Source organism: Brachionichthys hirsutus, chromosome 13 (genome assembly GCF_040956055.1).
Source record: "Brachionichthys hirsutus isolate HB-005 chromosome 13, CSIRO-AGI_Bhir_v1, whole genome shotgun sequence".
Classification (NCBI taxonomy): Eukaryota; Metazoa; Chordata; class Actinopteri; order Lophiiformes; family Brachionichthyidae; genus Brachionichthys; species Brachionichthys hirsutus.
Window position 1 is genome coordinate 10,302,948 of NC_090909.1, and position 13,740 is coordinate 10,316,687.

General features: G+C 44.0%; 1 protein-coding gene across 1 annotated transcript in view; it reads right to left on the reverse strand.

Annotated features, from left to right (window-relative positions):
• macf1a (microtubule actin crosslinking factor 1a) overlaps window positions 1-13,740 on the reverse strand; it is a 98,716-nt gene that overhangs the window by 68,776 nt on the left and 16,200 nt on the right. The window contains 16 exon segments of the mRNA XM_068746947.1: window positions 38-202; window positions 347-559; window positions 690-848; window positions 984-1,676; window positions 1,740-6,716; window positions 10,348-10,483; window positions 10,558-10,649; window positions 10,847-10,969; window positions 11,068-11,166; window positions 11,310-11,417; window positions 11,489-11,572; window positions 11,801-11,960; window positions 12,145-12,338; window positions 12,440-12,578; window positions 12,682-12,860; window positions 13,018-13,184. Of these exon segments, the coding sequence (XP_068603048.1) occupies window positions 38-202; window positions 347-559; window positions 690-848; window positions 984-1,676; window positions 1,740-6,716; window positions 10,348-10,483; window positions 10,558-10,649; window positions 10,847-10,969; window positions 11,068-11,166; window positions 11,310-11,417; window positions 11,489-11,572; window positions 11,801-11,960; window positions 12,145-12,338; window positions 12,440-12,578; window positions 12,682-12,860; window positions 13,018-13,184 (7,688 nt within the window).

Genomic DNA, 13,740 nt, shown 5'->3' on the forward strand with positions numbered 1-13,740 from the left:
AAGAAAATTGTTAATAAAATGGCTTAGTTTGAACAACCCTGCAGAGATGCAGCTGCTGTGTGAGCTGATCACACTTGTCATCTTTCTCTGTCGCCTTCATTGTTTCAATTCCTCCAGTCATCTGAGCTCCCGTCTCCCTCAGCCAAGACAGCAGCCTCTCAACTTCTCCGACCATTGACTTCTGCTCAGCTGTCACGGCCTCCTGAAAGAGACATATCAGAGGGAATAAATGCATCCCATCATAATCTAAAATGAGTTCATCTGAAGAAATAAGAGTTCTCTGCACCTCAAAGACAGACACAGAAAAACACACGCTTCTACCTCGCTTAATATGGACTCCCTTTACCTTGCACGAATCTCTACCATCTCGTAGACTTTGCAGAATGCCATCAGAAAGCTCTCTGGCTGCCTCGTACCCTCGAGCCAAGCTCCTGCTACCCTTTCCCAGGGCCAATAGGAGTTTTTCAGGAACATCTTTAGTTTGGGTTTTAAAAAGCTGAGCAGCCTCCATTTCTTTCTTCACAGAAGGCTCCAAGTCACGTAATTCAACATCCAGAGTCTGAGAGACGGAACAGGAAACAAGTTTTCTTGACGCCACTTGGTGAGAGACTAAACTTAAATTCAGCTCTTTTATGTGATGGTGTGACAATAATATGACGACAAATCCCTGTTAACTGCACATTGTTCACCTCGGTTTGTTTGATGGCGTCTTCTAAAGCGACGAGGCTTCGGCCAACAGACTGCTGCTGCTGCTGCTGCTTCAGTCCAACTTCAATTCGTCTTATCATGGAGACCAAGCAAGCAATGCTCTGATCATGGTCCAAGCATTCCTGACCCACCAACGGTGTCTATGAAAAAAAAATAATAATACAGTGACACTAATTATCATACATTATTCTAAAGATGTTCGCATATTTTGTCTAAAGAAATCTACACAAATATTTTATCAAATAATACTTTATAAAAGATCTATTCCCTCTTACCGTGCTACTCCTGGATGCCGTCCCCTCTTGGTTTGATGCCACTTCTTGGCCCTCTCTCACACCATCCTCTCTTTCCTCACAACTCTCCGACTCAGGGACTCCAAGTGATTCAGTATCAGTTGAAGCGTCTCCTGATTCTGAAGATGTTGGTTCTTGGAGACTGGTTCCACTAATCTCAGGCAGTTGGAGCTCTTTCTTTGTCTTGCCCCGCCTTGATATTTTATCTGCTCCTGGGCCAGTGGCCATGTATTGACCTGTTGGATTAATAACTGGTTTGTTTGTGACAATTCTATGAGAACAGCCAATGTGTTTGCCAGCATTTCCGGGATCTAGATGGGATACTTCGGATTGTTCTTCCCCAGTGGAAGAAACCTCTGTTGCCAGTTTTAGGTGTCTTTCGATGTGAGAACTGCGTTCTTCTGACCGATGTGGTGAACTTTGTTGGCTGCTCTCAGCTCCTTTAACTGCACAAGTCTCAACTTCCTTTGCCATTGAGGGTGTTGTAGTCATCTCAGCTTTCATTTTTTTAGGAGTACACAACTTCTCATCATGAGCTTCTGCCACTTTTAGACTCTTGGCCCTCTTGGTTTTCTTATTTCGTTTATTTTGTGGGGTTTCTTTCGGTTGAACTGATGGAGGTGTTTCAATCTCCTCTTGAACGTCTTTCTTTTCGGAACCCATGTTCTTTTGGTGCTCATGCTCACAAACCTCCCACAGTTGGGCGTCCATGTCCTCCTTGACAGAACGTTTCTCCACTGATGGACCTTCTAGGCCTTCTTTGACCACTGCCAATTTCATTTGGTCTTCTTTCACGCTCAACTCCGTCTCTCTCTCTTCTGGCGAACCGCTGGGCTTCTTCACACCGTCATCGTTGACATTGCCTGTCTCCAATCCATCCAGTTCAGTGAGCAGGGCTTGAGAATGCACATCATACACAAACATGCCTGGACTCTTCTTCCCAGCCTCACTGCGCAATGCCTGTAGCTCCACTGCAGTCTGCTTCTCACTCACTTCTTTTTCGAAAACCTTTTTAAAAATTCTCTCTTTAGCTTTCAAAATCAAGGCTGCTTTCTCATCATCTGGTAAAACAGATTTCTGTGGCAATTTATGCTCCTCGCCTTTTAGGTCATGACTGCTCTTCTGCTGCCGAGTGACAGAAGCTTTATCTTCAAGAACATCTTTTGATTTTTCAATGTTACTGTCCTGCATCAAATCAAGCTTTTCTGCACGTTTGTATAGCATAATGTCTGGTTTGATGATGCCATCGGCTAATGTCAGGGTGACCGGAACTTCCTTTTGTCCCTGTGTTACCAAATTATTCTCAACCTCAATTTCTCTGTCAATCGCTGACTCACTTTGACCAATGGGAGGCCCTATGGAGGCTGCTTGACCACGAACCTCTAATTTATCAGTATTGTCATTTTGATTTGGATGTTTTACTTCTGGAGGACAGGCTTCACTCTCTGCTTCTTTATCCTTTCCAGTCTTTCTGTTCTTCCTCTTTTTCTTGGTTTTGGTTTGAGTCACATTGGATGTTGAGGCGAATAGCTGGTCCGACTGCTCAATTTGACGGCTCGATTTGGCGTCGACCTCGGAAGATTTATCTTTCTCGTACCTTTTATCCCCATCATTTATAACATATCTCTGCACGAGCACATTAGCCTTTCTATAATTCTCTTCAGCAAATCTTGACATTTCAACATCGCCTTGGTTTTCTCCGTCATCATCCATCATGAGGTCTCTATTTTCGGAAACACGATGAACCACTGATGTGCTCTTATCACCTGCTAGGAATGTCATTTTCGCGACCTTAACATTTTGCCCATCTGACTTCAAAATGGCATCGCCTTTTTCCTCCAGTGTATCACTGTTACTATCATGAACAGGTGTCGGAACGGACTCTTCAGAAATATCTTCATAAACATCGGCCTTTTCTTTATTAATTGTCTCACTCAGACCAATCTCCAGTTTCTGCATAAGAGGCTCTGATTTACTGACGTTTGACTGTGGCACTATTCCTTCAATTGCTTGCTGAATTCGTTTCTCAACATGTGTAGCAAATTCACACAAGAGGTCTATGGATTTGTCTGTCTCAGCTGCAGTCTTTCCTTCAACTGATACTGAACGTTCTACTTTGTCCTCTCCTAAAGAAATGTCATGAAGGAGTGACTTGCCTGATTCTGCAGATGTAAACGCATGTTCAGTGTCCTGTGTAATTGCTAAACCTCTCTTTGAAACTGGAGATCTTAAACAAACCCCCATATGCAGATCTGAGCAGTTTGTGGGACTATCCTGGCTTGACACTGATAACAGTAAAGCAGGGCTGCGTGTACCATTTAACGAGGCAACCCGTGTAGAGCTACCTTCATCATCCTCCTCCTCCACAGAAGCCAGTTTCTTTTGTACCCCTGACACTACCTTGGATGAGCTCTGCCCTTTAGCAATGGCTTCCTCAAGATTGGAGACCTGCTTTCTGGTGGGAGGATCAACCAAATCTCCTTTCAGAAATTTGTTGGCGGCCATGACCTTCACCATGTCGTCGCCAACTAAACCTCTTCTACAGACTTCAGATAGAGGAAGCCTTTCTCCAGTACTGATATCAATGATCCCTCCACTGTCCACCTGGCATTGAAACAGCCTCAGTGCTGGAATTGGGTCGATTTGCTTTAATGCAATTGCCTCAGGAAGAGTTAAGTAATCTCCTGTTTGCTCATTCTGAACACCCCTGAATGGTTTCACCTCCAAGAAGCGTTTGCCTGTTTCTATATCGATCTTACCCTTATTTACAAGTTCTGAATAAGGTACAATGCGTGCAGTCTGGGGGTCAAGGACTCCTTCTCTTAAAGCACAGGAAATAATGGCTTGATCGGCAACATTCTCATCCGAAAGACCCTTTGAAACTGCCTCAGTAATTGTCAGTTTACGCCCAGAGACGGGATCTAAAATAGCTCCCGTTGATGCCTGCAGTGAGACAGCTTCTGGGTGAGATAAAGGGCCGACTTTTCCTTGGTAAACCAACTCTAGTTGCTCCAGCCCGGGAGCAGCTGATCGATCAACCAGTCCTCTGTTAACTGCGTCAGAAACTGACAGCCTTATCGATGAATCATGATGTATTATACCGCCCTCTGCCACCTGCCTTGCCAACACCTGATAAGCCTCATCAGGCCTAATTAACCCTTTCTGAATTGCTTGCTCCAGTGGAACAGGGCGCTTGGACTGTGGGTCAATAACACCTTCCATCTGTAGTTCCAACATGGCTTTAGTGAGGGCTGTTGCTGAATCTGTAGCTTTTCCTTTGAAAGCCTTTTCAAGTGCCACCAATCCTTCCCTTTGATCCTCCTCAATCAGTCCCAGATTTGCTGCGAGAGTGACAGAGACCTTCTTATCCCCATGTACGTCAAAAATCCCCCCAGACACTACCTGTGCTTCTAAAAGTCGGGCAGCAGTGTTGTGGTCTATCAACCCTGCCACCGCAGCCTCCCTTACCCCATAGATTTGCTGTTTCTCTGCATCCACAACTCCTGCAAGGGTTTTATCTGCTTTCAGGATTTTCCACATTAGATCTTCATCTAGTAAACCACCTTGCATAACATGCTCCATGCTAAGTGACTTACCACCGCTAGCCTCTACGAACCCACCAAACAGACTTGCCTGAGCCATTAGTTTAACCGCAGTGCAGCCAGGGAGAACTCCCTGGACTACTGCTTCCTCTGGGAGTAGCTTTTCCCCGTCTTCTGTCATCAGTCCACCTTGTTTGAGCTCTAGGACTAACTTTGCCATTTCAGCATCCACCATTGTCTTTTCGAATGCAGATTGAGGGAGACCAGTTTGAGGTTTATTTTGTTTTGTGCCAGTTTCTCTCATAGTCATATTCGGTTTGATCTTTTCAGGCTGGGAATTCTTCATGTCTTTCATATCATCAGACTTGGCCCAATTAACGGCACTCGTCTTTGCATCCTGAGGAGGGGGTTCTTTCAACAGTTTAAAATCTCCCTCTGAACTTAGTGGTGCCCTGTCTATTTTTCCCTCTACTGTTGAGGTTGTACTTCTAGTTGTTGTATCACAACTGTCCCTTGGTTTGCATTCAGATGGCTTATTGAGAAATCTGTTGTAATGATCTCCATCTGATCTTTCTTTTACATTGTCTGAGATATTAATTTCAATTTCTTTACTTATAGTGACGCCATCTGATCTTTCTTCCTCAACCTTTGTTTGTTTGTCATTCATGCTCTTCTGAGCTATCAAAGACCCTTTTAGGTCATGTTGACTTCCATACAGAGTGTCCCCAGCAATTCGTTTGGTAGCTTTGACTAGCTGCACTAACTCGTGGTCTAGCAGCACCAATCGTTTTCCAGAATGAGCATCCACATAGCTGTGAGTCATGAGGTAAAACAGTAGCTTGTGTCTTGCTTTTTCTTTAGGATCCAATTCATGTGACGGTGTAGCATCCCATACAAGGCATTCAGGAGATGCTGAAGGCAGAGGAGACGATAGAGGTGAGGACGAACTGGTGGAAGTCCGGCTCGAGCGGTTTAGAAATGGGGTGCCTGACTGTTTCATGCTGGACAGAACATCTGGAATGTCAAAGTCTTTGAGAAAAGTGATTACACTCTGATCAATCACTTCATCAGCAGCCTCATTCAAGGGTAGAACCTGGAGGGTTTCTGGATTGTACAAAGCCCCAATGGTATGCCGGTGTCTTAAGATGTTCCTTGATAGCTCTCCTGAGATCATTCCTTGTTGGAGAGCCTCAACAATGGGCTGCAGTTCCCCAGTTTCAGGCCAGAGGATTCCCATGAATGCCCAAAGAGATTCAAGGACCAAGACAGCCAAACGAGCAGAGAGAAGATTCCTTTGAATACTCTCTTCCAAATCTAGACGCTCGCCACTGAACGGGTCTAGGATTCCTCCACTTTGCAGCTGCCGTGTTAACATAGAACAAGCGAGATCCTGGTCCATAAGCCCATGACGAAGAGCATCATCAATCGTTAGTCTGCGTCCAGACCTTGGGTCAGCAATACCACCAGCGAATAGCTGAGCCTCAAGAAGCCTCACAGTAACTTTTCGATCAATAAGGCCTTCCTGGATGGCACGGAATATTCCAACTTTTCTTCCAGAACGAAGGCAGACAGTCCCTCCTGGTTGCTGCTTGACGGGAAGGAGGAGGCGGCTTGAGTCATTGTCAAAGACACAGCGCTGCTGTAACTCACATAGGTTTAATTTCTCGGCTGTGTTTGGGTCGATCAGCTCTTTACATCGTAGTCTTGACTGGAGTTTGCTGATGGTTCTAGGAGTCAAAAGATTCTGATATTGTGCTTGGTCCAAACTCATTATTTTTCCCACTGAGTTCCTCAAGCCCCCTGTGCTCATCTGAAGTTCTAAAATACGAAGTCCCACCTCTTCTTGGATGAGCCCAAACTCCATGGCTGTAGCCACTGGCAGAATATAATTCTGTTGGTCATCTGGCATCCTGGAATTTTCCACCACTAGCAGGGCACTCTCTAGCTCAGAAAGAGACCATCTCATATGCGGGTCAATTAGACCGAGAGATAGACCATGTTCCAGTGAAAGATTGAGCGAGGAATCAGGTTGGAAAAGGCCACCCATAATGATTTGGGCCTCCAACAGTGCATGACAGGTGTCCTGGTCAATGAGACCACGCTGGGCTGCTTGGAACACTGGAAAGGTTTCCACTGTTCCCAGGTCAATTACTCCAGCAATGGCAGTTTGGTTCTATGAAAATACAGAATGATAAATTAAAGACATGTACTGGTATCACTTCAGATAAGAGTATGTACCGTATGTGTTATGTAACCATATTCCTATCGTATAATAGTATATACCGTATTTTCCGGATTATAAATCGCGGTTTTTTTCATAGTTTGGTCGGGGGTGCGACTTATAAATCGGAGCGACTTATATATGCTTTTTTTACAAAATCTGTGAGCGCAGAGACAGTAGCCTACACATTTCTATAACAGGTGTTACAGGGAACTCTGTGACCCGTCAGAATCTGTCGCGGTTTCTGGAGGTTCAGAGTTATCTGTCACACCTGTTATCTAAAAACACCAATTAGAAGGGCTGATTGAAAATGTCGCCGAAAAGAAAGTCATATTCCGCGGCTTACAAGCTTCAGATAGTGAAATATGGAGCCGAAAACGGCAATCGAGCAGCAGAAAGAAAGTTTGGAGTGAGCGAAAAACTTGTAAGGGACTGGCGAAAAGCGGAGGTTACGCTTACTGAAATGAAGAAAACAAAGAAAGCTAATCGCGGGCGACAAGCTAGGTGGCCGCAGTTGGAGGAACGAGTTCACGCATGGGTGCTTGAACAACGTGCTTCTGGGAGAGGTTTGTCAACGGTGCAGTTGCGTCTCCGCGCCCAAGTGGTTGCCAGGGAGGTGAATATAAACGGCTTTGCGGGAGGACCTTCTTGGTGTTACCGCTTCATGCAGCGCAAACGCCTCTCTATCAGAGCAAGGACGACACTGTCCCAAAAACTGCCAGCGGACTTCCAAGCCAAGGTTGACAGTTTCCGCGCGTTCATTGAAAAGCATGTAAGTGATCACAACGTGACACCGGATCATATTATTAACATGGACGAGGTCCCCCTCACTTTTGACATCCCCATGGGCCGAAGTGTTGCAGAGAAAGGGCAAAAAAGTGTGAATATCGTTACAACTGGTCATGAGAGATCACACTTCACAGTGGTGCTGGCATGTTGTGGAGACGGATCAAAACTGCCACCGATGGTCATTTTCAAACGAAAAACCATGCCAAAAATCCAATGCTCCTCAGTTGAAATCGCCGTGAACGAGAAAGGGTGGATTGATGGAGAAATGATGAACTTGTGGCTAACAAAATGCTACAATAAGCGACCGGATGGCTTCTTTAGAGCACGCAAAGCTCTGCTTGTGATGGATAGCATGAGAGCGCACATCACACCACAGTTAAAAAATAAATTAAAATTTTTCAACTCCATACCTGCCATCATCTCTGGAGGCTTAACCAAAATACTCCAGCCACTTGATATCTCCGTGAATAGGAGCTTTAAGTCAGTTTTGCGTAACCTGTGGGAGCAGTGGATGACGGATGGAGAGCACAGCTTCACGGCAACCGGGAGAATGCGCCATGCAACTTTCCTGGAAGTCATTGAATGGATCGACAAAGCATGGGCTTCAGTGACAACCGCAACCATCCTGTCGGGATTCAGAAAGGCTGGAATAATTGGAACTGCAACTGACGACGAGTCTGATGTAAGCGACGTAGAAGAGGAAGCGGCGTCTTGTCTACCTGCCGAGTTGGGGGAGTTGTTCAAAAGTGACACCGAGGATGAAGATTTCCTTGGATTTCGTGATTCGGAATAAAACCTGATATTTTGGTAAACGTGTTAGCATGTTCTTTGTGCTATATGTTGTTTGGTGTTGGATTTTATCAAATAAATTTTCCCCAAAAATGCGACTTATCCTCCAGTGCGACCTATATATGTTTTTTTCTTCTTAATTATGCATTTTTTGGCTGGTGCGACCTACAATCCGGAGCGACGTATAATCCAAAAAATACGGTATATATATACCTTCATATTACATCATGGGAATAATCAGAAAAAGAAAACCCACAACCACTCCCCACAAAAAACACAACAGATTTAAGAAGATATAATTGCCTTTAGGGTGCCTGTTACTCACTTATGTATTAGATTATTTATAATTTTGCTCGTTCATAAAAAAAAGCTTTGATTGTTTTCACAATTACTCTAAATCAAAAATGAAGCATGCATCAAGCAAGTAGTTACAAAAAAAAGCAGAAAAGCTGCAGATCAAGTTGAGCAAGGATACATAACCACATGTCTAAATGAGAAAAACCTCTGGTAAGAGAAAGCTAGCACTACTTACCGTATGAGCTTGTCCAATGGCAAACCCTAATGGGCCAGCCTGGGGCTCAGCAGAGTGAGGCGCAACAGGTGAGAAGCCGCTTGTTAGCACTGAGCATGCCACTCTTCATTCTTACTCCTAGCACTGACGCTAATTCAACCTGCTAACATCACGTTAAGTTGTAATAGCTTTTTGTGTGTTCAGTTGCATCGTGAGACTGATTCTCAGCTGAATCAGGTGAACGATAATAAAGTGATCAAACTCACTAACACACTGAAGCGGTGCAGATTGTGTTTATGAACGTCTAACTTTGGTTTCCCTTTCTCACCCTGACGTGCGGCTCTGAGCTCTGGCGTCCGCCATTCTCCTCGGAAGCTGTTAGTGGTTTTCAAGCAAAACTCTGGTTTAAATTTCACACAGTTACAGTATGCATTAAACAAGCAGAAATATTCTCATTCACACTCACTCCTGTGAACTGGACACAACATGCTCAAATGGTGGAGAGGATTTTTCTTTTTCTTTGCATAGCTGGTCTCTGGTGCAGCTGAACCAAAACCAATTTATTGTTTTTAAACAAATATTTACTTCATTAAGCATACCTGTCCTGTAATGTGACAATCACATTTACAGAGCTATCGAAAGAATGAATCTTCCATAAATTCTTTCTATCAATGTGCTGAACTGCATATGAATATGTGCATGTGCGATTCCCATTTGGTGACTACAAAGCAGACATGGGGTAAACAGAAATACTGAAATGTAATGTGACTGACTGACACCACAGAAAGAAACGTGTCATGATATTATGTTGTAGCTGCTGGGATGACATGCAGCTTATTGCATCCAACAAGGGGTCTATGAAAACCAAAGCTCTAGGTCTCCTACTCAACTGGCAGCATGACTGTTCCAGCGTGGCACCACTAAGGCCAATATAGCAGATATATGTACTGATGATGATGATGATGACAATGAGGATGTGGATGTTAATATCATGACTGCAGGCTTTTAGGAGATCAATGTGAGAGTGAAAAACTCCATGCTGAGGCCCAATTCAGACAGCATCATTCAGCGATTTCTTCTTCTCTCTTCTGTGGCCAAATTTTGACTCCAAGGGTTACTTTCTCTAAAAGTCTTTAATGACTCCATTGGTATCTTCTCACTGAACGATGAAGAAGGATTTCTTAGAAATATACTTTTTTAGAATGCATGTCTGAAAAGGGCCTGTGATGTTTGTCAAACCATGTCAAGTAGTGGTGATGTTTGTCAAAAAGGTACACTCTGTGAACACACAACATGCTGAACAGCACATTCACTCTTACTGTGCCAACAAATGAACTCGCGCTTAGCGAAGCACAATCAGACTGAAAGCAACATTTTAACCAAATGCCTTTAAAATTACATTTTGCCAAACTTGAAAAACACAAAAATATTTTTTCTTGTCTTAAAGCTGCAGCGCCACCATTGCATCTCAACAAACCCCACCAACGGGTCTACCTTTCTTTCCTCCTCTTTAGCCAGTTGCTGCTCCAGCTGCTGCATCTGCTGGGTGGAAGAATCACACAGCTGGTTGTAAGAGGCCCTCAGTTCATCAAGCTGAGCCTCAACCTGAGCACGTTCCTCAGGAGAAAGTCTGGAGAGGACACAAGAGAGGAGGTAAGATCAGTGGGTTCGATGCTCGAGTCCATGCACTGAAACTCAACTTACTTGCTGGCCTGTTTTGACAGCAGGAAGACTTCTGCGCTTCTTAGGGCTTCAGCCACGTCATCCTTCTTGGCTGCTAGCTGTTCAGCGATGGCCTTTAGAAAGCAAACATTCATGCATGATGAGCTTAGTATGGGACACATGATCCACTACTATTTACAAACACACAAAAACGACATTTCAGTAATCAGAAACTATGTATTTACATAAAGATTTGTAAATACATATCATTTGAATACTTGGATACTCAAAAGCTGGTCTCCATAAAACAGAAATAAGATTCATGTTGCACCTGTTGAGCAACCAATGACGACTCCGTGATGGGCCCCCCAGACCTTCCCTGGAGGCCTTTGACCCAGCCCAGCAGGTCTGAGACTTGGCCCACCCTGGTCTGCTTCTCTTCCTCCACCTCTTTCTAAACAGATTGAAGAAGAAAATGTTTTACAAGGCCCTGGGGAAATAAATCGCAATAAAAAAATACTAATACGAATATGGAGTGAAACAAAAGTCCACCTCTTCTTCTTCTAGTCTTCTCAGTGCATCACTGATGTACTTTACATGCTGGGTTGTCAAGGTGACCAAAGCCGTGTAGCGTGTGCGCAAGTCCATGAACTGCAGAGGTACACCCACAAATTATTACAAGAACAGTAAATAACGTTTACATTTTATTAACAGTACTGAGATAAATCTTCATATTTAATAATATTTATTTCAACACAAGTTGGATAACATAACAGAAATTCAGATAACTTCACCTCCTGAGTGATGGTGTCAGAGGAAGAGTGCATCCTCCTCCTCTTGGTGGGCGACTTGTGTGTAGACTCTACGAAGGCTCTGTAGGTCATGAGCTGCAGTTCATAATCCTACGGAACAAACAGCAGCGCGTTTACATCTTTAGTATAAGCAAACAGAAAACAAACAGATGGTATCTTACCTTCACAGAGGTGCAGTAGCTTCTGGCAAAACTCTGGCAATCATCTAGTTTGGTCTGATTCTGTTCAATCTCAGCTACTAATGCCTGAAGGAAGGAATCAGCCAACAATGAATACATAACACTCATTTAAGGCCGCCAGATATAATTTGTAGCTTTCCTTTTGGGTTTTAGCTAATGCAAGATTTAATTCAAAACAATAGTTCTGCCACAAATGGATTCCAGCATTCATTCCAATCCGCCCACAGAATTTTATTGCTTTTCTGGGTGACAATCAATCCACAGACTAACGTGCTTTACATTAATGCTCCTCACCGTCTGCTGAGCCAGCTGTTCAGACAGGGCTTTGCTGTCTGTCTGCCCAGGTTGAGCGTTTTCTTGTCTCTCTGTGGTTTCTTCAATCCACCGGATCAGAGCCGAATGGCCGTCTCTATAGTGCTGCAGGGACGAGCCCAGAGCGTCGAGGTCCGTTTGTCTGCAATAAAACAGGAAAAGACATTAAGACAAAGTAATAGAGAAATATTTATTGCACATTTATCCAATATTTAGCATGCGGTACGTGTAAATACGTCTTCCGTTGATTCATGCCTCCTTGCCAGAACCTCCTGAATATAACTATTAACCCCCCCCCCCCCATATCTTCATCATCTCATGCTCACCGTGTCTCCATCTGTCTTTTGACACCACTCCACCTCTCTGCCAGTTGACGGGCTCTCTCTTGGTAGTGCTCCATCTCGGGGCTGTGGCCCGGGTGGAGCCTGCTGAGCCGAGATGCTGCTTCGTTGGCTCGCCTTACCTCCGACTGAAGAGTGGGAAAGACGCCCTCTAGCTCAGGAAGCTCAGCCTGCCAACTCTGAGGAAGAACATGGGAACCAAAGAAGGCAGAACAAAAGCTAGTCAAATAGTTCTCTTTTGCTGTCTGAGAAACCTTGTGCGAAACGATGTGCGACCTACCCCCAGCTGATCTCTGAGGTTCTGAAGGGCCGCGGTGTCAGCGGGAACGATGTCCCCCTCACTTAGTCTGCTCTCGTTCGTCCTCACCTGGCTCTCCGCTTCATCCAGGCTACGCATCAGGATGTCTATTGTTTTTAATCTGATTAGATAAAACAGAGAAAAAATTAAAGAACTCATTCTCAGTCTTAAGAGTTAATCAACAGAATGCTTTTTGATGCTAAGAGGAGAACGTGCTCACTCACTTTTCTAGATAGACAGATGAGAGGTTGTGCAGCTTGTCTATCTTCTCAAGAGCTTGATTGAGCTCAGACCGGATAACGGGAACATTTGAGGAGTTCGGCTTCTCCTCAAAGAAACTAACGCAGCGGTGAGACACATCCCCCAGGCTAGAACGCAAGGCGTCCAGCTCTGACCGCAGCTTCTAGACAAATAAAAGTTAGAGACGACAGAAGATTTGGATTTGTTCATCTTTTAAATCACAACAGTAATATAAAGTTCATTTAAATAAAGATTAAAAGGTATTACATAAAAAGAGGTGCTACTGCTATTGCAATGGGAAATATCAAAAACTGACTGACCTGCTGCTCTGCGATATTGACAGCGTTGTCAGTGCCATCATCTGACAGCCGGCTGGAGCGCGTAGCCTCGATCGCCTTTATCAGTCTCTGCTCAGCCTCGTTCAGACGAAGGCTGATGTTCTGCAGCTCGGACAGGTAGGAACGTGAAACCGACTCATCCTTCTCCACTGTGGGAAACAGGCAAGAGAAAGAGGAAGAGATTTGGGGCATCAAATGTTGCACTGTAAGCATTTTGTTGGGGTTCAATTAAAAACAACAACAAACATTTATGTTCAGAGATGATGAGATGAAGATGTATTAATGATATTTTCACATTGGTTTCATACAAAGTAAAACCTTTCGGAGTTTTATTCTGATGTCTCTGTTGTTTGGTCATGCTACAGATATGAGCAGGATTTTTGTTCTGGATTGACTGTGGTTGTTTCACTGCTGTGAAGAAAGTCAATTTGACCGGCGTTCTGTTTTCAGAAGGGACGCTCAATCATACATAACAGAAATGGAACTAGCATTCAAACAATTCATTTATATGCCAAAGTCAAATATCTTTCTACCGTTCGGGAGAAAAACAGCAGAAAAAAACTACCAGGTAGATACAAATAGCCCAGTTCTTAAAATAATGAAAACTCTATAAAATGAATATTCAAATAACAAAGCAGATCCAAGACATTTTCATTTGAGAAGAAACCAGGAGCTGAAAGCTGACTAGGCTCAACGTTAAAGATC